General features: G+C 42.1%; 1 protein-coding gene across 1 annotated transcript in view; it reads right to left on the bottom strand.

The window, feature by feature from the left end:
* The window catches only part of LOC114565217 (phospholipid phosphatase-related protein type 4), a 112757-nt gene that overhangs the window by 27618 nt on the left and 61350 nt on the right, over nucleotides 1-23789 (bottom strand). The window contains exons 3-6 of the mRNA XM_028593125.1: nucleotides 11699-11828; nucleotides 8478-8673; nucleotides 5754-5811; nucleotides 2209-2382 (exon numbers count right to left, since the gene is read on the bottom strand). Coding sequence (XP_028448926.1) covers nucleotides 2209-2382; nucleotides 5754-5811; nucleotides 8478-8673; nucleotides 11699-11828 — 558 coding nt within the window. The remainder of the gene's footprint in view (nucleotides 1-2208; nucleotides 2383-5753; nucleotides 5812-8477; nucleotides 8674-11698; nucleotides 11829-23789) is intronic.

Genomic DNA, 23789 nt, shown 5'->3' with positions numbered 1-23789 from the left:
AACGGGATCAATGGAAATGGAGTCATTCTGCCCGCCCTAAATTTTTTTTTATTTTTTAGCGGTTGCATATCCACAGACGAGGTAAAACACGGGTTAATATTGGAGATGCATTTAAAAGATGGAGACAGCAAGAGCCCAAAAGGACACAGAGTTGACTAATTTCCTCCTGAACAGATAAGAATTGAGCTTCATTCATTTATTTTACGGCTAACGTTTATTTGCTCGAATTAAATTATATAGAGTACTCCAGTTAGTTATTCGGAATTTTATTTTAGACATAGCCGGTGAAGTGTTCCTGACTGGTGCAAACGCCGCCATGCTAATACACACTAACTGCTAACGTAGGATCCATGTCATATGCCAGAAACCGTTTGACTTCCTTATAATGGAAACATGCAATTTAAGTTTGACAAAACACCCCGTAGCCTGAATTGTTGGATTGGGACATAGTGTTCTCTACTGGTCGCTTTGCAATGTATGTAACGTTATGTTATGTTATTGTGGCTAACGTTACCATCGCCAGCTTCAAGGTGTATGATATGACAGTAAGATGAGACCACTTTCTTACTAACTGGCACGCAACCATAATGTGTAATATACTGACTGTAGAGTGTATAGACAAGCTGTATAACGGATCTCGAAGTAGTAGTACTGACAATCTCCCTCCTGCACGAAATTGTCCCCTGCTTCTTTTCAGCGGCAGTAGCCGACAGACAGTGACTGTGCCCTGAGCACAGACAACCGCGAGGTCGCAGTCTTTTTTTAGCGGCTGTTGCAGTGACGTTAAGCTGAGAAAAGATGGCTGTCAGTTGGGCACAAAGCTCTGCAAGGTTGCAGTCTTTTTAGCGGTCGTTGTTGTTACGGTTAGTCGATAAAAGGTGACTGTCAGCCGGTTACAGAGCTCTGTGAGAGCACAGGTTTTTATAACCGTAAACATAGCAGCATCTAGCAACCCCGCTGCGCTGTGGAGTTATGTCTCATTTGCTTGGCTGTTATTGTTTTCAATTCATTATGATTTGGTAAATATGGCATGTTAACCGGCTGGTGCACGTGTTGCAGTTCCTTTGTTTTATTGTTATGGCGGTAAACTGTTTTGCTCATTCATGAGCGTTGTGACTGAGGGGAAGGACACAACGCTTTTGGGCTGACTGAACAGGATGAGTTGGCAGATTTTTGATGACTCGAGTTTGTAGAAATATAAGTTATATATTGTGTTATTTGGGCTGAATGGTGAGTTTAATTCGCCAGACGCTGTTTCATGCTGGGAACAGGTGAGTAAGAAGTCTGATGTGTTTTTTTCAGCTGATCCATCGGGCTTCAGTGCATAATTACCCTGTGCAAGTAGCTGCATGAAGACTAGGTGGGAGCATAGTTAGTGGGTCTCTGTGTAGTTAGATAGTGGGGGAAATCTAATCTAGCTGCGGGTCCGCCCTCACATTACGCCTGGTGAAGTGTCACTGCTTGTCTGGCCCTGTTTCAGCGTGAACAGTTGGTCTGTTGTGTAAGTCCAAATGTCAGAAATTGAAGCTTTCGTTGCTGCTCCGTCTGAGGAAGATTACTGAGCACTATCCTGTAGCTGGGGGGGACAATCGTCTAAAAGAAATATTAAATAGCTTTGAACTATGAAATCAGAATTAGTCCAAAAGGAGATAATGATTGATGATGATAATTTCCAACCCTTCTGAAGCCAGTCATCCAGTGTAGATTTACCAGCAGGTAAACACAGATTTCTGGGAACTGGAGAAGTTCATGATCATCAGCTATCGCTAGCAGTAGCTAGCTAGCTTGGTTGGCAGAACACTAGACAGAACGAAGACATTTTTTGGTGACCAACATGTTCCAGTTAACTTTGAAAACACACACTGAAAGGGTCAGAGTTTAAGATGAAAACACAGACAACCGTCAAAAACAAGTTGAGGTCTATTTTAATGTCCCCAATGTTAGCATGGTTAGCATTGCTAAGCCTCTGTCCTGATTGACAGGTCCTAAAGCATCCCCTGCTTTATTGTCTGTTTTAAGATAAATGGGACCATCATTTACTAAAGATTGAGACCATAAACCCATTGTGAAAATGTTTACTGATAAGTCAGAAGTAGGTTTTATTTTCTCATAGATTTCTATAGAAACAGACTTCTTTTTGGCGGGACAGTTTAGGCTACACAAGAACCCTTTATACTGAAGATGCTTGTGAGTGGCAAACTGTGTTACCAGATAAAAGGCAATGGCAGCTCCAAGTAACCATCCACAGTAGACATCAACAGGATGGTTTCTGAACTGGATGATCCGGGTCAGCCCAGCCAGGATGGCCAGCATGACGAAGGAGAACACCAGGAGAGGCTTCAGCAGCTTGGCAGAGTCTGTCAGCACCGTGTTGAAGTACATCTGAAACACACAGGGAGCCAGTCAGGATCAATAATGTTAATATAAAACAGATAATACCACACCTCAGATTAGTGACATCATATTCAATTACAAAGACATCTACAGGTTTGTATTGTCTTGCTCAATGTCAAGTTGTCATAACACAGAGATTGTTATCTTCCTTAATGTCAAGTTGGCATGACAAAGACATCTCAGTCAATGCTAAGTTTGCATTAAAATAATTTACCGAATGACACTTAAAAATGACTCATGTTTATGATGGTGTCATGTCATAATAATGACAGTGTCATGTCAGTCTTATGCACAGCCCTTCAAATAAAGTGTTACCAAGATATCTTACCACTTGTAAATTACCTACAACTGCCTGCAGCATTTCTGTTTTAGGTCTCAGTCTACATAGGCACTGGTGAAAATTACTAACGGCCTTCTAACTGCTTCAGACAAAGGACTTGTCTCCATACTTGTCTTATTAGATCTTAGTGCTGCATTCAACACTATTGACCATACCATCCTGTCAAAGAGATTGGAACATTTAGTTGGCAATAAAGTAGGGCTGGGCGATATGGCCTAAAAATAAAATCCCCCGATTGTATGCCATTATGATTATTCATGCCAATTTTGTGGAAATATAAATTGGTTTGAGTGTTTTCCCTACCAGTTTGTTGTTGTTATTTTTTTTGGGGGGGGGAGCATATATTCAACAACAAAACGGATGCGTGAGATAAAGCTGTTTTCACACATACAGGTAATTTACTTCTTGTTCCTCGCTAAAAGTTCAAATCATTTTAACGTTATTGCGCAACCTTGCCCCTGTTTTCACCTGTTGCTGAGTAACGTACATTAACATCCCATGGTCTCTTGAATGTAGCATACCTGTTGTAGCAAGCTCCTCCGTAGCGATAAAAACAAACGTCAAAGTGGAGCTCCGTGCTACAGAGCGGCGATTGTTAGTTGTTAAAGCCGCTACAGACCTCCGTCACAGCTCGGTCGTATCAGCAGCATTTAGTAGATGTGTTGAGCCGCAACAGAGTTCCTCAACACCGCCTCTGGTGCCCCGCATGGTGCCCCTTCAGGTCAGCGGTAGCTGGTGGTTCAGTTATCCGAGAATAGGTGACTGACAGCCGGGGACACAGCACTGCGAGCTGCCGGTCATTTCGGCGGAGATTACGGTTAAGTAAGTAATGAAACGACTGCTCCAGTAAACGACTGGTTAAGAAAATAATTAATGTTAGTCCCTGTCGCTGCCATGTTGTTTGTGTATCTCTAAGAGGTGGCAAATGCGCGGGGGGAGGGCTGAGTCCGTTCGGAGCTACTGGAGCCCAGAGGGGAGCGTCGGCGGATGTTAAGGAGAAAACCGATTTTCATTTAAACAAACAACGTCAACTACACATTCGAGTTAATCGATAAAATCAATTTATCGCTCAGCCCTACATTAAAGGAATGAGACTAAGCTGGTTCGATCTGATTGATCTCAATTTGTTAATATTAACAATAAATCCTCTAGGTACGCTAAAGTTAGCCATGGCGTTCCTCAAGGCTCAGTGCTTGGACCAATTCTATTCACCTTATATATGCTTCCTCTAGGCAATATTATTAGGAAACACTCAATTCATTTTCACTGTTATGCGGATGACCCCCAATTATACCAATCAAGCCAGACGAAACCAGTCAGTTAGCTAAACTTCAAGCATGCATTAAAGATATAAAATCCTGGATGACCTACAATTTTCTGATGTTAAATTCAAACAAAACTGAAGTTATTGTGCTGGGCCCTAAACACCTCCGAAACTCATTATCCAAAGATATAGTTAATCTGGATGGTATTGCCCTGGCCTCCAGTACTACTGTCAGAAATCTAAGAGTTATTTTTGATCAGTGTATATCCTTCAATGCCCACTTAAAACAAACATCAAGAACAGCCTTTTTTAATTTGCCAAAATTAGGCACATCCTGTCTCAAAACGATGCTGAAAAACTAGTCCATGCATTCGTTACTTCCAGGCTGAACTATTGTAATTCCTTACTACCAGGTTGCCTAAATAAGTCCCTTAAGACTCTCCAGCTGGTCCAGAATGCTGCAGCGTGTATTCTGACAAGAACTAAGAAAATAGATCATATTTCTCCTGTATTAACTTCTCTGCATTGGCTTCCTGTAAAATCCAGGATTGAATTTAAAATCCTTCTCCTGACCTACAAAGCTCTAAATGGTCAAGCACCATCCTATCTTGAAGAGCTCATAGTACCTCATTGTCCCACTAGAGCACTGCGCTCCCAGAATGCAGAGTTACTTGTGGTTCCTAGAGTCTCTAAAAGTAGAATGGGAGCCAGAGCCTTTAGCTATCAGGCTCCTCTCCTGTGGAACCAGCTCCTGGTCTGTGTTCGGGAGGCAGACACTGTCACCAAATTTAAAAGTAAACTTAAAACTCTCCTCTTCGATAAAGCTTATAGTTAGGGAGTGAGGAGTTGCAGCATTCACCTAGACTGGCGGGGGAGGATGTATATCGCCAGACACGGCACCCCTTCTCTTCTCTGCTTCTCTTCATAGTTGTCAGATTAATCTACCATATAACCAATGATATAATCAAAGTAGAGGGAGGCAGGCCAGTACAGCCCGATCCGGCAGGGGAGAGTTCTAGCCTGACCAGGCTCCTCTCCTTAACCTCTCTCTCTTATTTATGCTGTTATAGTTTTAGACTGCCGGGGGACTTCCTTTGACACACTGAGTTTCTCTCTTCTCTCTCTTTCCATCTGTGTGCATCCTTGTCCCAGAAATGCTTGTCACTAACTTAGCTCTGGGGAGCTTATTCCCCAGAGTCCTTATTATGTGCTTCTTTTGCCCAGCATGTTTCCTTGGATTAGGGTGGCACCTAAATCATGGTTACAGCTATCCCGGTGGTCCTGCTCCGTGCCTTGCTATGCCCTGTTACACCCTGCTATGTCCTTCTGCGTCCTGCTACGCTGTGCTACGTCCTGCTATGCTCTGCTGTGCCCTGCTACGTCCTGTAACACCCTGTAGTGCCCTGCTATGCCATGAACTACTACAAATACTATTTCTGGTCATTGTTCCATTGTCTTTACTATGACTATTATTGCCACTGTTCATCAAACTCCCAACCGGCACCGTCAGACACCGCCTACCAAGAGCTTGGGTCTGTCCAAGGTTTCTTCCTAAAAGGAGTTTTTCCTTGCCACTGTCACACTAAATGCTTGCTCTTGGGGGAATTACTGGAATTGTTGGGTCTTTGTAAATTATAGAGTGTGGTCTAGACCTACTCTATCTGTAAAGTGTCCTGAGATAACTGTTATGATAACTTGTTATGATTTGATACTATAAATAAAATGTAATTGAATTGAATTATAGGAACCACTTACTGAGATGTAGACAGCAGCAAAGGCAGCCAGAGTTGCATGCTGGGAGGGAAACGACTTCCTATTATGAAAAAAAGAAAGAAAGTTTTCTTTCTGATAATTCTCATGATCAGACAGATAAGGGCAGTGCTGAATATTCATTTGCAGCAGTCAGCTGGCTTTTAAAGAAACTTAAACCTTTGCATGTATGTGTGTGCGTGTGAGGGAAATTGCGAGTTCACCTCCCAAGGGACTCCCAGAGTCCAGGACACCTTGACATTGTCACAGCTCCCCAAATATGTTACCAAAGAGATCCATCATGGGATACATTAAGTAAAGCTACGGCTACAGTAGCTTTTAGTACAATAACATGTTAGTCAGTTGTATATTATGTCCATTGTTTAGATCACTAAAATGATTAAACCGATTACATTCAGTAAATCATATATCATTACATACTGTATGCACATAAATGTCACAACTGCAAACTGCAATGAGTGAGTACCTAAGGATATTTACACCAGACGCTGCAAGAAAAAGATCAGAGACTCATGAAAGATCCACACACCCACCCACACCCACACCCACATTTTATGATGAACAAATAAAATAATTAACAAAATAATAATAAACTGTTTTCTGTTTCATCTTTTTAAACATTTACATAACACATTTCCCTGCAATAATTCTGTTCACAGAAAAACAAAAATATAATCATGCAGAGGACATGGTGTTTAGAGATTTAATTGGAAAAAAATCTCCCGCTCTACTCCAACTAATTCCACAGTACAGAGTAACAATGTGTGTGAAGCAGCTCAGCAGTCTGGTGTTCAGAGAAGCACAGAACATTCTGTATCAGTCTGCTAAAGCCTGCTGGCCTGTGCACAGTATTTTGGTAAAATGTTACATTTATGAGATTTAGAGAGGTCTGTTTGTGCCTCTGCTGTCTAAGGTCGCGTTCACACAGCCTGCATCGGCTGTCTGACAGTCCGGCAAAAACACAGGTCTTTCTATTCATTTTGAATGGGTAAACTGCGTTTGGTCTGCCGCAGGGCGGGGACACTCAAAAAAATCGCAGCAGGCCTGCGGCAAAAAGTTGAGACCGACTCAACTTTTAGGGAAACACAACCTGACATCATGCTGCTGTGACCAGTCATGTAACTGAAGATCAGACTTGTCGGTGTGTTTTGAACTATGGTTTGTCAACAGGACGTCACATTGATGGACTGTTTTATTGACACTCCCCTGGATGCACCACAAGGCCCTGTAATGCTACTGAATTGCTTTGTGCACTTAACAATGAGAGATCATTCGGGAGGTGACGCCACTAGCGATGATAGAACGCTGGCAGATCAGGGGCGTGGCATGCGTACAGAAGATGGCACACCAACAGCGAGGCCAGAGAGGTTACTTTAATGGCGCGTTCATGCCACCTCGGAATAACAGGGACCGCCCCTGTGGTTACGTTGTTTTTCCGACTGGTAGCGTTCACATGGTCGGGATGCGTGTTCTTCTTCTTCTGTTATATTGGCATTTGGCATAACAACTTTTTGCATGACTGCCACCAACGGTTGGGCGGAGCCTAGATCATCAGGTGTGTGAAAACATGGAGGCCACAATAACAAAAGATTTGCTGCGGTTTTCTTATACTAGCATCCAAACATTACATCGCCAGGTGTTTGTGTTATCTGCAGGACAACGAACGTTTGTGGTTTTTTTTTATACATAGGCCTATTTATGAATAATTTGAAACATATCATGTCCACAATAAACAGTTTATTGTCATTAAAATATGTTCAGTGAACCAAAGTCGCCTACATGAAACGTCAGTTGTCAACAACGCGTCAACCAACTGGGAAACTTGGTTATCAAAATCCAGCCCGAGTTTCCCACCTCTGATTCCAACAGGAAGTTGCGTGAATGGTGACGTTTTCACTTGGAAAAACGTTTTTCCGATGTCCATTAACGCACGGTAAATACTGTAAAAACTAATTTGGCCAAATGGTTGTAGAGAATGTCATTATTGATCACATTGTTATACCTAATGTGAAAACTGTAATGTATCTTTTACACTACAGTAGCATATTACTTTCAGCATTTCTAATGGCAATTTAAAACATTTATCTTGTATTGTTTGTTACTCTCCGGGAACTATCACCCAATTGTGGTGGAGAGGTTTGCGTGTCCCTATGAACCTGAGGGCTGTATTGCCTGGTGCTCCTGGTACAGTGTAAATATCTTTAAAAACATTTAAAAGTTCAATATGATAGTTTTTTTTTTTAAACACACAAGGCTGATAAGCTGCAGCAGCTGACTGACTGCTGGACTACCTCCACCTTCTCACAGACCTACGAGCTATTTCGGTGCTAAAATAGACCAACAAATGTAAAAGTCCAAACATTAAATATAAAACAAGCATTATCTTTTAGCCTTATCTTTAGGAGTGTGTCCCAACTCAGACAGTCAGGGGCTGCTTTGAGCGTTTTGTGATTCCAGCCTGGTACGATCAGCCAATAAGTGAAAACACCTGGGAGAATGTACATGTGTGTAGGCGTTTTAAGTGAGCTGTCACACATGTAACCTATATATAGTTCCTTTATATTCTCATCATGTTTAAACAGCAATGTTGTCACCAGTCCATGTACAGTGTGTGTGTGTGTGTGTGTGTGTGTGTGTGTGTGTGTGTGACACTCCAGGAACACCCACACACAACCTCTGACAAAGTCGGTAGTTGACACACAGCCTTACCTCCCAGCATTGATGAGCCCAGTGTCTTGTCCGGAGCAGATATCCTCCAGAATAAAAGCTTCATCACAAGTGGACATGTTAATGTGGGTCAAGTTGGGTTTACATACATCCAACCAGTAGGGTGTGTGTTGACCAGTGGACAGCTGGAGAATATCAGTTATCAGTGCTGTCACACACAGGCCAAAGATATGCACACCTGTGAAAAACAGCAGCAAACATTGGATTAGTACAACATGCAACCGTGTGACACTTTGCATTTTAAAATGTCATTTATTGTGTATTTATTCTGTGTCCACTCATATTCTGACAGTACATTCTTATGTTAAGCCGTTTTCACATCTGAACTCATAGTCTCATGTGTCTCCACTTCCTCCCCTTGTACAAAATGTAGCCAAATTCCCCCGAGTAAGAGCGATGTCATCTTTTCAATGTGGACCTACTAGACTAGCAGTGCTGCAGTGATTTGCTCAAAAAGTAGCATGTGCTATGCAGTATGCAAACAAAAGCATCATTGTCTGTATGCCAAAAAATTATTTTCGGAGAAAATCTCCTGTATGCCTCTTATCAGTCTATCTAGCCTACTGTATCCCATAATGCAAAGCGCCGGAACAGTAACAACAACCGCGGCTTGCCGTTGTGGCCAACAACTTTTTACACATTTTGTCTATTTCATCACTGAATTCACTTCTGAGATTTTTTTAGGCGAGAAATCAACTGTGTAAAGTTCTACTGTGACCAGTTTTTTACGAAAACTGATGGCCAAACGCAGATTTAAGAAGCGCCATAAACTGACATGACAGTCAGATAATGCCTACCAGGTTGGCCGGCCGGACCGCCATGCTCACAGAGCGTAACGTTAACGAGCTTGCTGGCCAACTGTCACTCACATCACACACACACACACACACACACACACACACACACACACACACACACTGGCAACAGAACACAACACAAAAACTCAGCAAAGATTGTTCTTGCTCGGACGTTAACTTCTGGATATTTGGCAGCGTTGCCACAACGGCCGCCATTACTGAACTACAACTCAAAACTAGCACACAACCTCAACGTCATCATTCTCAGCCACTCCCTCTGTTCACTGAAGTACGTCGGAGGGCGGAGCCAGGCCAGTAGGACAGACCATTCAGAGAGGCATTAGACCTGAACGACAACATGACATCTTTTTTAACATCAGTTTTAAACTGACTAAAACTAACTTTTGTTCATGTAACTGAAAAAGTTAGAACAGATTTCAAGCAATGCTTTATTTACCAGTATCCCCTCGTTGAATATCATGTTTGTCTTGTGTCACCATGAGCTGTTAGAATAATTGTTTAAGGGTGTTGGAGCTAAACCATGTAGAATATTATAAAGTAAATTAACATACGTAGGTCATAAACAAAAACAATTAATATTCAAAAGTTATATTTTTCATTTGCAATAGTGCTGTGAGTTCATTATTTTGTCCAGTGCTTTAAGAGCTTGTTTAAAGGCTCAGCCTGGTCCAGCATACTGCAGAATAAATACTGCATACTACTGCAGGGTTTTTCCTGCATAGAGAATGTTTTGGCACCCCCCCCAAAAGAGGTTTTTAGCCAGCGCCAAATGAAAAATCACGAGCGCCAAAGCGTCTGATTTTCAGCAGCCAGCCTCTCATCAATAGCCACTATATTTTACGCACACAGCTGGTGCTGATTTGACTGGATCTGAACACTCCGCTGTGAAGCTAGCGCTAATGGGATCTCCGTTTGCAGAGTCAGACTCTACCGTACTCTCCCGGTGATCATGCTGCTCTGGGGACCGGCGCACCTCCAACTGCGCTGGCGTCAGTATTGAATTGAGACAGTTTTATAACCGGTTAAAAACGTATCATAGTCGCGTTAAACAGTTAATCTTAACACGTGATGCAAACAGCATGGGAGTAAGTTACAGATGAAAACCACAGTTTTGACCGCTTAATCAGTATTGAGACCCTGCTCAGCCCCTTTCACCTAACAGCGGCACTTTAGTTAAACTGTATTTCACACTATGATGGTTAAACTTTGCAATGAATCCGCGGTTCACATGCATGCCAAGTCCGACAGTAGGGGCAGTCCCCAATACTACTGTATATTTAACATCATTTACAATGTATTAATCAATAGAATGTAGGCTATCTCAAAATAGAAAACATTACACTTCATAACATTTTGTATTAATAACACTATTGTATTATTGTACAAATTAGCTACAACAGTAATAGCAGTCCTACATTTTCCAACTTTACAAAAGTTAGCATAAAGCCATGTTGACCCCAAACTGGACTCTGGGGTGAAGTGTAGTCAAATCCGGGCCCATGGTCCCGGATGCGAAATCCCCTTTATATTACTGGGGAGTTTAATTCAATTCAATTTTATTTATAGTATCAAATCATAACAAGAGTTATCTCGAGACACTTTACAGATAGAGAAGGTCTAGACCACACTCTATAATGTACAAAGCCCCAACAATTCCAACAATTCCAGTAATTCCCTGTTGGGTTGGGAACCGAAGGGTCGCCAGTTCAAGACCCCGTACGGACCGAAGTACGTGTGTGGACTTGAAGCTGGAGAGATGCCATTTTACCTCCTGGGCATTGCCAAGGTGCCCTTGAGCAAGACATATTTATTTTACGTGTGCTTAGATTTTGTTTGTCCCATTCGCTAACATGGAGGAGACGGGGCTTATGACCTATACTGCAGCCAGCCACTAGGGGGCCATCCAGATGTTTTAGCTTCATTTATACAGCCTATGCATCTACCCCTGGTTCCCACCTACTGGAAACACAGGAAACGAGGGGTGGCACTGGGTAGAGCGTGCAGCAGACCGGACATGACGCCGATTCCATGGCTTCACAGAGCCGTTCCTTGAATGTGTCTGATGATTATATATGTTTTCTTCCAGGTTTGCGCTCGCTTGCTGTAATTTTTCACAGATTCTGCGCTTTCGGAGAATACACCAATTTTGTAATAGCAATACAGCTGGCAGGGTAAACACCGTTGGATGTCTGATCGACTGATTCAGACATTTGCGTCGTCACGTACAGCTCTGCCCGGTAATGTCTACATAATCTCAGGTTTGCAGTGCATGTGTGAAAGCATCTTTACTGTTACAGCTGTTGCCTGTTGTTATTTGTTTCTTTCTGTTTCTGTGCTTCAGTTACAGAGAAAATATAATCAGTAGTGTGTATTGTGTTCTCCCACCTATGAAGCGGACGGCCCTGCGAATGTAGGAGTTGAAATTACAGCCTGCAGCGTTGATGTTGGCCTCAGTCTGCGTGGCTGATGACCTCCTGGAGAGATAGCAGTACAGAATGGCTTCTCCTATAAGAATCTACACAGAAAAAAAAGATTGTTGGCAATGCAGATGCTACATCACCAGGTAGATTTGTCTCACTGATCCGCAGAATATAGGAAATATTTCTGGAGCATTATTGGCACACATAACGGCACACAAGGGCTGGGTGATAAAAAGAACATAAAATATCACGATTAGAGGTGGAACGGATGACAAAACTCAAGGTTTGGATAGGATCATGGTTTTGATTCATGGATCAGATACATTTTCGGATCAGCACAAAAAAGGGGGAAATTTTAATAATTGATCATAAATGTAAAACCAATAACTTATAACAATAATAACTTCTTTCACCAGTAAATTGCTATTAAACAACAAAAACAGATGAGAAAAGTGTATTTTACAATCACTTTGAATGCATCATGAGGTTTACCAGTTTTAAGTAAAGCACCATTTAGTCCCGTCTGTGTTGTTTTCCGGCAACAACAGTGACCATAGTGCTAGTTTGTGTCTTTTAGCTCATGGCTTTAGCGGCAGACGGCTGTATATCCAGCTGTTGGAATCCTCTACAGTGAAATACAGTCACACTTTTACACCGTTTAGCTGTCAGCATTTTAACCGTGTTTAATCCAGTTATTGGCTAACGGTGGGCTAACATCAACGATACCTGCTGCCAAGTGTAACGTGTTATTAGTGTTAACTAGCCGGATATGCAGCGATGCTTCTGTTGCCTTTAACGTCTGTTTTGGAGCATCAGAGAGCAGCGCTGACATTAAAGTGGCACCGAAATGAGGCAGTGAAATCTGAGTTGTTTTTCCATTCGATAGTTACCGGTCGTTAAGGAAATGGTGCAATATTAGCACCAGATTTTAAATTGCGCCGTTCACGTGAACAAAATAGCATTACCTGTATCCTTTCATGGCAATCCTCCATAGAGATTTATCAGCCTACTTTAAGTAACAGCGAGAGTAAAAAATGTATTTCACTAAGGGGAAATACATTTTGCATTTTTATGCATTCCGATCAACTATGGTCCATTACACCACTAATCACGATATTTTTGACCAAATACCTCGATGTCGATATTATGCTGCGATATTGAAGGGTTGACTATTGGTGCTTTCACAAAATATTTACACAATGAGATTTTTTATAATCAGTAATGTGGATATAATGACTAAGTTGGTAGAGGCAAATAAAAGAACAGCAAGAACAGAAAATGACATCACTTTACTTTAGTGCAGCCTGTTGAACCAGGAAATTGGTCAACATTACACCTGAAATTCTGTTGGTTGGGGGACTCTGACAGGGTTGTAAAACGAAAAATCCAGGAGTGGAAAACTGACTTCTCATAATAACATAAAAGGTCTCTCGTTGTGTTTTGTGCCGTTGCTTCAGAGAACGCGCTCTTGAATAAAGATAGGAATGCAACTCCATATGATGCCAACCATTTCATGATAACCTGTCAGGAAGGTGGCTAAATAAAACTTAAAGTTAGATTAAATTCTGGCGAGTGGAAAACTGACTTCTCATAATAACATAAAAGATCTCCCATTGTGTTTTGTGCCGTAGCTCATCTCTCAGTCCAGTAAGTAATGCCACTCCGAATAAACACTGAAGAAGCCCCCACCCTGCTGTACGTGACTCAAGCAAGCTAACACACACACACACACACACACACACACACACACACACACACACACACACACACACACACACACACACACCCACCATCATCATCGGCGATCACTCAGAGTGATGGTGGGTGGTTCCATGGTGGTCCTCCTGGGGTGTGTCCTTCTTGTGTGTCTTCAGATGCTCCACTTGCACAGCCGATTCTGTGGTGTATTTCACTGTCAATGTCTGCTTTTAAGGAGGTGGTGGAGGTGGTGGTTACCCAGGTAGGGAAAGTGATCCACGTTCTCAAGATATTCATTTGCAATTGTTATTGTTGGCAGAGGTGTGTCTTTTTGATGTTCAGGGTCCAAGAAGTCCAAGAAGCTTGTAGCGAATGCATTGAGTCTGGCCTGAAGATCTTCTTCTGTGTGGGTTGCAATAGCATTATCGTCTGCATATTGAAGCTCCACGATGGAAGAGTGGGATAGGTTTGATTTAGCTTTAAACCTGTTTAGGCTGAATAGCTTGCCATCTGTTCTGAAGACAAACTGGACACCGGTGGGTAGATTGTTTCCAATGAGATGGAGGATGGCTGCTATAAAGACTGTGAAGAGGGTAGGGGCAATGATGCAGCCTTGTTTGACCCCGATTTCAACCTTAAAAGGTTCAGTTTTAGAGCCATTGCAGAGACAGCTGCTGACATGTTGTCATGTAGGAGTCTCAGGATCCTGATCGATTTTTCAGAGCATCCACACCTTGACAGGATTGTCCAGTCCCTGGCGGTTGACAGAGTTGAAAGCTGTGGTAAGATCTATGAAGGCCATGTATAGTGACTGTTTTTGTTCCTTGCATTTTTCTTGTAGTTGTCTGGCAGTGAAGATCATGTCAGTTGTGCCACGGGCAGGACGGAAGCCACATTGTGACTTGTGGAGGATCTCTTCTGATAGAGGGAGGAATCTCTTAAAAAGAAAGAGCTTCCCGGTTGATAGGAGGGAAATTCCCCTGTGTTTACACTTACTGTCGTATATGCTCTCTCTCTCTCTTTTTCTCTCTCTCTCTCTCTCTCACACACAAACAGACCCGACTGGGAATAACTCCTCCGTGCAGCTTAATTAATGCCATTGATTATTCTACACACTCCAATTCAGTAATGTAGGTGGCGGAATGAGACTTAAACTTGGTTTGTGATTCGCTAATTAACGCACAGAAGAAGAAGTTGCTTTTTTCCACATCAATCTTTTTCCCCGCAGAGAAAATGGCTGGAGTCCATCCGGACTTTAATTGTTAGTATTATGAATTTATTACAGGTATTTATTCAGGGTTTTTACTGCATAGCGAGAAACCGCTGCTGTTGGACGCAGAGCTCTCCGACCGTGGGAGCTCTAACTACTGTCTGTCTGCGCGGCGGGCTACGCTGCTGTCTATCAGTATTACATTTAGTCTGTAAAAGTAACTTAGTCCTTTTTTCCGTGTTTTGCTCTTGGGATCTCAGGTACACACAAGCCTCTCCACCACGGCAAGGTGGCCACTCTCCAGAGAAGACAGACACACACACACACACACACACACACACACACACACAGGAAAGTCCAAGGCTCCATCCGAGACAAGATTATAATATGTCCAAGAGTCATTGGCAACATTGTTTGTGGGTAAGAAACTAACTATAACTATAACTAATGTTACAGTATCCAGTACAGTTATCCCCTAGTCAAGACACACTTTTATCATTATCAATGTATGACAGCATAATCCTAGCCTAGAAATCTAGACTCCCCCTAGTGGCAGCAAATTTATTTGGCAGCCAGAAGGGGTCTAGGCACTCTCCGTTGACGTTCAAGCTGCGAAAAAAACCAAATTTTGGTCAGGCCAATCACATTGTGTATAGAGTCGGTGGGCGGGGCTTATGGCTGCTGCTGCTGGGAACAGCGGACTTCTGGAAGACATGGAGTTAAGCTTTTCTTTGATAAAAGAACAAAGAACGGCACAAAAATCATTCTTAAAAAAGGAAGATGTGTTCGGAGTTTTGCCGACCGTTTACGGCAAAAGTTTAATCTATCAACTAGCTCCGCTACCTCTTCGTTGCTCTGCCTGGTTGTAGTGCTATCCTATTACGCGCAGAGGGAATTTGAAAGACAACCGTTTATCCCGCCCCTTGGATCGAGCTCCGTCAATGGTGAGTTCCCAGACCCTACATCTGGATGTGGGTCTGCCTTGTCAGGCTAGCATAATCCCATAATCCCATTGAGATTCAGAATCTCTTTTTCAAGGGAGTGCTGGCCAAGACAGCAATCATCGTTTTTTTTCATATACTGTTAGTAATGTGTCTGTGTTTTTGTTCCTGCATGCTGCCTGCTCTTATATCCCTGGCAGCTCTCTGCAGCGCTGTTGCCTTGAAAATAACGTTATTTACAGTTTCATAAAACGTCCCCAAATATACCAATATGTAGGACATTACTACAAAACTTCCTGCTCCTCCCCAGTCTTCTTCTGTTATTTATTAGTCTCGCATAAACATAGTTGATTGGAGTTGACGACGAACCGAGTGGTCAACACAGTGGATGTGAAACGGTTTCATTTCCAATAAGTTCTTCACAACAAAAGTCCCCCATTATTTTGGTATTTGAATGCTTTTATTATAATACAGCAGGAAATAGTGGGGCTTCATCAGCAGTAATTTAACTCCTAGCAAACATGAAACGTAAAATAAAGCAGATATAATATAAACTAAACTTCAAACCACAGAGATTCTGTTAGGAGCTACCAGAGATGGGGACTCGAATCTGAGACTCGGACTCAAGTCGCACTTAAGTCACACAAACAGCTGACTTCAAACTTGACTCTGACTCGACCCAAAAGACTTCAGACTTGACTTGCGACTCGGCCCAAAAGACTTCAGACTCCAGCTTCGAGACTCGTCAACATGTTTTAATGCAATTATTGCTTTTTAAATCTAAATGTATTCATGTATTTCTACTTTCTTTTATTGGCACATATACGTTGGGGAAACGTATGACGAGCTGCGTGTCCCCTGCCCTTTGCCATAATGTGCAACGTTCAAAGCTCCCTTTCATATACATTTTTTCAGAAAGGTGGTTTCAAATCAGCTTACTGATCTGCTCTAAATAGACATAATATACTATTTGATACATTTCAGTCAGATTTTTGTCAGACGCACTCCACAGAGACCGCTCTTAAAATCTTGAATGACATATCCTGGCAATTGTTTTGTCCTGGTTCTGCTGGAGAGCCCTTGACTGGTTTTCTTCATATTTGTTAGGCAGGAGTATTTCTGTGGCTGTTGACCCTACAGTAGAAAGAAAACATCAACGTAGAGGGTGGCAGACTTCCGCTTTCTGGGAGTCCACATCGAGGTGAACCTATCCTGGACACCTCTGAGCTGCTGAAAAAAGCCCAGCAGAGATTGTACTTCCTGAGAATACTCAGGAGCATTAACATCACACCAAGACTGCTGGTGTCCTTTTACCGTGCCTCCATTGAGAGCATACTAACATTCTGCATGTGCGTATGGTACACCAGCTGCACAGCAGCACAGAGGAAAGCGCACCAGAGGGTCATCAACACCGCCCAAAAGATCGTCGCCTGCTCTCTTCCCACACTGGAAGATTTACACAGTGCTCGTTGTCTCAAAAAAGCCTGGAACATCATACAGGACACACGCCATCCCGGTCACTCCCTAGACTTAAACATAGTTTTTATCCGACTGCAATAACCACCCTTAATGCTGCAAAAAATTTACAATATGGAAGCTCATGTGGGATGGATCATGTCTATAGATGTATGTAACAGTTTGTTCATACTGTTTTTATGCTGTGAAGGTATGTTAATACCATTTTTTCGTGCAATGACTGGGTGTGTGTGACCATGTGTGTTCATCTACACTGCTAATGCTGCTACATGTTCTATTTATTGTTTTTAAACATTAGGACTTACATTCTTTTTCTTAAAACTTAATGAATTGATGCACTGACAGGAGATCACTTTAAAGTTTTTTGAACTTGTGACAATGACAATAAAGACTATTCTATCCCACTATACCAAGCAGCACTGAAATGATTTTGTGATTTCTATCCATATATTGGACTTTTAGTCTAAGTTAACACAGGTTGACATATGAGAGAAATATACGCCCATGTTAACTGGTGATATCACAATTTAATATGGGCAAATGCAAGCCTCGAAAGCAGGTTAATCTTTGCCTCACATACCAAAACCTAACTGATGTACATCAAACTGGCATGACCCCACTTAACACTTTATTCCGTTTTGGGGGTAAAAATGAAACATGTCAGTCATGCGCAAATGTGATCATTTGTTATTGTGGACCATCTCATACGAAGAATGTGTAGGCCTATCTCAGCACAAACCGTCTCTTTCAACCTGTGCCACAAGTCAACTGATTATAGTTGCGTTTAATTTCATTAGACCCATATAAGGGTATGTCTGTGTCGACCCAGAATCGCACTTTTTGTGTTATGGTAGTCTATACACTATTGTTATGACCATATGGCCATTAAATGTTTTGCAGCAAGGTGCTGATCCTCGTTTTCTCTTGGGCAACTTAGTGTTATCTTAGTCTCGGTTAAGCTTAGATGACACAAAATGGTCATTATGGTATATGATTACAAAACGTTGATGTACTTAGAGAGTTTGATAACATTCAGATGTTGCTGTTTCAGATTCCCACATAGCCTATAGCATGGTCTTCTTATGTGGGATAAGAACCCCCTTGCGCAAGTTTACATGTCACTGGATGACAACTGGATTAGGCTACAACAATGGATCCAGGGTGAAAAAACTAAGTAGCCTATATAAATACAGTTTAAGGACTGTATGCTTGCAGTGTTATGACCCTCTTTATTGAATTCATTAAAATACTACATAATTGATTCAAATTATTGTGGTCATTACAATGCATATGAAACTCATTTATTAAAGTGCTCATATTATGCTCATTTTCAGGTTCATAATTGCATTTAGACGTTGTACCAGAATAGGTTTATGTGGTTTGATTTTCAGAAAACACCATATATTTGTTGTACCGCACAATGCTGCAGCTCCTCTTTTCACCTTGTGTTGAGCTCTCTGTTTTAGCTACAGAGTGAGGCATCTCTCTTCTGTGCCATCTTTGTTGGGAGTTGCACATGCAGTATGTTCTGCTAGTTTGTCAGTTGCAGAGCATGAGGGAGTGCCATGTTAGCAGCTAGGCGAGCATTATAACCTCTGTTACAAAGTGACGCACGTTCATCACGGAAGGCTGGACTACAATAGAGCTGTTTGGAGCAGTTTGTGAACAGTGTTTTCTCTGGAAGATGGTAAGTCCCTTTGTGGTGGACTTTGGGCTTTTCTGTAACGTATAACCTATAAAGTGCACAAAAAAGATACATAACACAATAAAGTAAAGGGAAAAAGCCAAAAAGCACAATATGAGCACTTTAACTTCAATCATGTCCTTAGCCTACCAGGTTCAGAAACCTTACCTACCTAGGACTACACCGGATTGGCCATGTCAATTGAATTAGCTTCAGCCATCTTTTTGTGCATGTGAATCCTACCTCTTCAGAAAAAGTCACACATGTAAGATTATTTCAATTGTAATTAGATGCAAATAAGAGATTAAGATATATATATATATATATATATATATATATATATATATATATATAGACAGTACATGCCAAAGGTTTGGACACACCTTCTCATTCAATGCGTTTCCTTTATTTTCATGACTATTTACATTGTAGACTCTCACTGAAGGCATCAAAACTATGAATGAACACATTTGGAATTATGTACTTAACAAAAAAGTGTGAAAGAACTGAAAACATGTCTTATATTCTAGTTTCTTCAAAGTAGCCACCCTTTGCTCTGATTACTGCTTTGCACACTCTTGGCATTCTCTTGATGAGCTTCAAGAGGTAGTTTCAGAGATGCTTAGCACTTGTTGGCCCTTTTGCCTTCACTCTGCAGTCCAGTTCAGCCCAAACCATCTTGATTGGGTTCAGGTCCGGTGACTGTGGAGGCCAGGTCATCTGGCGCAGCACTCCAGCACTCTCCTTCTTGGTCAAATAGCCCTTACACAGCCTGTGGATGTTTGGGGTCAATGATGGTCCAACTAAATGCAAACCGGATGGGATGGCATGTCGCTGCAGGATGCTGTGGTAGCCATGCTGGTTCAGTATGCCTTCAATTTTGAATAAATCCCCAACAGTGTCACCAGCAAAGCACCCCCACACCATCACACCTCCTCTTCCATGCTTCACGGTGGGAACCAGGCATGTAGAATCCATCCGTTCACCTTTTCTGCGTCTCACAAAGACACGGCGGTTGGAACCAAAGATGTCAAACTTGGACTCATCAGACCAAAACGCATTGAATGAGAAGGTGTGACCAAACCTTTGGCCTGTACCGTATGTGTGTATATATATATATATATATACAGTGAGGAAAATAAGTATTTGAACACCCTGCTATTTTGCAAGTTCTCCCACTTAGAAATCATGGAGGGGTCTGAAATTGTCATCGTAGGTGCATGTCCACTGTGAGAGACATAATCTAAAAAAACAAATCCAGAAATCACAAGATATGATTTTTTTAAGTATTTATTTGTATGATACAGCTGCAAATAAGTATTTGAACACCTGTCTATCAGCTAGAATTCTGACCCTCAAAGACCTGTTAGTCTGCCTTTAAAATGTCCACCTCCACTCCATTTATTATCCTAAATTAGATGCACCTGTTTGAGGTCGTTAGCTTCATAAAGACACCTGTCCACCCCATACAATCAGTAAGAATCCAACTACTAACATGGCCAAGACCAAAGAGCTGTCCAAAGACACTAAAGACAAAATTGTACACCTCCACAAGGCTGGAAAGGGCTACGGGGAAATTGCCAAGCAGCTTGGTGAAAAAAGGTCCACTGTTTGAGCAATCATTAGAAAATGGAAGAAGCTAAACATGACTGTCAATCTCCCTCGGACTGGGGCTCCATGCAAGATCTCACCTCGTGGGGTCTCAATGATCCTAAGAAAGGTGAGAAATCAGCCCAGAACTACACTGGAGGAGCTGGTCAATGACCTGAAAAAAGCTGGGACCACCGTTTCCAAGGTTACTGTTGGTAATACACTAAGACGTCATGGTTTGAAATCATGCATGGCACGGAAGGGTCCCCTGCTTAAACCAGCACATGTCAAGGCCCGTCTTAAGTTTGCCAATGACCATTTGGATGATCCAGAGAAGTCATGGGAGAAAGTCATGTGGTCAGATGAGACCAAAATAGAACTTTTTGGTCATAATTCCACTAACTGTGTTTGGAGGAAGAAGAATGATGAGTACCATCCTAAGAACACCATCCCTACTGTGAAGCATGGGGGTGGTAGCTTCATGCTTTGGGGGTATTTTTCTGCACATGGGACAGGGCGACTGCACTGTATTAAGGAGAGGATGACCGGGGCCATGTTTTGCGAGATTTTGGGGAACAACCTCCTTCCCTCAGTTAGAGCATTGAAGATGGGTCGAGGCTGGGTCTTCCAACATGACAATGACCCAAAGCACACAGCCAGGATAACCAAGGAGTGGCTCTGTAAGAAGCATATCAAGGTTCTGTCTCAAATATTAACATTGATTTTCTCAGGTGTTCAAATACTTATTTGCAGCTGTATCATACAAATAAACAGTTAAAAAATCATACATTGTGATTTCTGGATTTTTATTTTTAGATTAGGTCTCTCACAGTGGACATGTACCTACGATAACAATTTCAGACCCCTCCATGATTTCTAAGTGGGAGAACTTGCAAAATAGCAGGGTGTTCAAATACTTATTTTCCTCACTGTATATATATATATATATACATACACACACACTTCATGCTACATTTCTCCCATGTTGTGAGAGGAGACAGAGATAAACAGACACTGAGTTATGAGTACAAATTTCAAGGTGGGCCAAGTTAAGTGTAGTTAAAAGGGGTGTGATATATTTAGTTAGGACAGATAAAGCTAAGCTAAGTAAAATGGACCCCACAGTTGCTCAAGAGATTGAATTTTTCCTGAAGCATCATGCCGATTTGTAATAAAGAGAAGGTGTGACAATTACATAATGAAGGGTAAGTGATGAGCCTTTTCATGGCAAACTACTTACTACTTATATTAGTGCATGAATTCTGAATGTTGCCTTTCTTAATATATTTCTTTGTTTTATTGATTTTTGTGTTAACTTACTTACACTCATTCAAAAAAAACTTAAGTAATAGTTATGTTGGGCCCGTCAAATGGCCAACTTTACTACATCAACCGCAGGCGGAAGGTGGGAGAACACCTGGCAAAAGTAGTAAGATCACCAGAGGAAGTTGATGAGATTTTCCATCTCAGAAGTTTCCATGACAGTGAGCATGGGGGCCACTGTGGAATAGAAAAGAGTATCTACGCCATTGCCCTAAAATACTACTGGCCTGGGATTGAAGGGGACAGCAAAAAATGGGTGATTGATTAATTTATTTTTTTCTTCCTGAATTCCCAAATTATTTGTGTTTAACATACTTTCACAACACTATATCTCAACATTTACTGGTCACCACGTTTTTACAAGATATCGGAGTGTCCGAAATGCCAGGCCAGACGGTGCATGCTGAAAATGAAGAAGGCCTACATCCCAATTGAGGTGACAATTACATCATGTGCTTTTGTCCTTTTTCTCCAGAACATGCTGTCTTTCCTCAGACTTCAGAGCCACTGGAACTGGTAGGCATGGATCTGATGGGGAAACTAACCAGGACCATGAGTACATTTGTGTAATTATAGACTATTTCACAAGGCCTATGCCTTAAAGGTCCCATGGCATGAAAATTTCACTTTATGAGGTATTTTAACATTAATATGCATTCCCCCAGCCTGCCTATGGTCCCCTAGTGGCTAGAAATGGCGATAGGTGTAAACCGAGCCCTGGGTATCCTGCTCTGCCTTTGAGAAAATGAAAGCTCAGATGGGAAGAAGTTACAGCTTGTATTCTGGACTACTTTTACAAATACGGTGCACCAAAAAGGCTGCTTACAGACAGAGGACGTGAGTTTGTCAACAAGGTAAGAAACTAATTCTCACATCTATCTTTTAGGCCACGGGATGCTCTAAATATTTCCTCATATTCTGACAGATCAACTTTACACACTGTGCCAAACTGGGCATAAAAAGAAGTCCGTGCGCGCCCTACCATCCTCCTTCCATCCTGGTGGAAAATATGAATGGCACCATTCAAGGGTATTTTAAAGACGAGATAGATAGATAGATAGATAGATAGATACTGCGCAATACCACATGTGACAATTGTATGTTTCACCTTATAGGATCTTGACAAAACTGTTTGAGGACAAACCCAAAACCTGGAATCAACATCTCCAAGCCACACTTTTTGCCCTGCGCACAAAGAAACAGCTGACGACAAGATACACCCTCCATTTTCTCATGTTTGGCGGGAGGGCAGATATCCCAAAGACATTCCAACTGAGTATGTGGTGAGTGGGAAAGTATGCCATGTATAAATTACGTTTGACATTACAGTGTTTGACTGCTTGCTGTCTGCAAGTCACCTGTCCAATGTACGGAAATTGTGCCATGTATATTTGTTGCCACAGATTACTCATGACCACGTGGAAGCACTTGTGGCACAGGAAACATTGTCCTCAGGTCTTCAGGCCCTTCCTGAACATTTTGCCATTGCCCAACAAAATATGGAGAGAGCAAGGGAGAGAGTTAAACGAAAAAGGGAGGAGCTGGGCCACGATGATGAATTCAAAGTGGGTGACAAAGTGCTCGGACAAAACATCAGACAGGAGCAGAGGAAAGGTGGAAGAAGAGGAAGGAAATGATGGGGCCATTCATTATTACAAACATTGAGGGAAAAAGTGTGGCTGTTGTGTCGCAAAAGGGCAAGATCCACCAGAAGATCAATATGGATCAATTACAACGATACATTGACCCGATACCAAGAATCCCACACAAGTGGTGTGGCCCATCAGCCTCCACTCCATCAACCCTTTCTGCTGATGAATTTCCGTGTCAGTCTGAAGCATGCGTCCCCATGTCATTCTGAGTGGCGAGTGTCCCCATGTCACACTCCTCCGTTTCACTCTTCTCCACCGTACCATCCAGCACATGAGGGGCCTTCCACATCACAGCACTCTCCAGCACATGAGGGGCCCCTGACACCACAGTGTTCCCCAGGAAACTGGTAATTCATGACTTTGTTGGGTCAGTGTTAATCTTGGTGTTGATTGTCATGATTTTTTAGCTGACATCTGACAATTTCTCCCCACAGCGGTACATACAATTTTGGCTGGGGAGAAGGGAGATATTTTGTGGTGTA

This window comes from Perca flavescens, chromosome 12 (genome assembly GCF_004354835.1).
Source record: "Perca flavescens isolate YP-PL-M2 chromosome 12, PFLA_1.0, whole genome shotgun sequence".
NCBI classification, from domain to species: Eukaryota; Metazoa; Chordata; class Actinopteri; order Perciformes; family Percidae; genus Perca; species Perca flavescens.
Note: the sequence above shows the minus strand (reverse complement) of the source record. Positions and strands in the feature narration are given on the sequence as shown.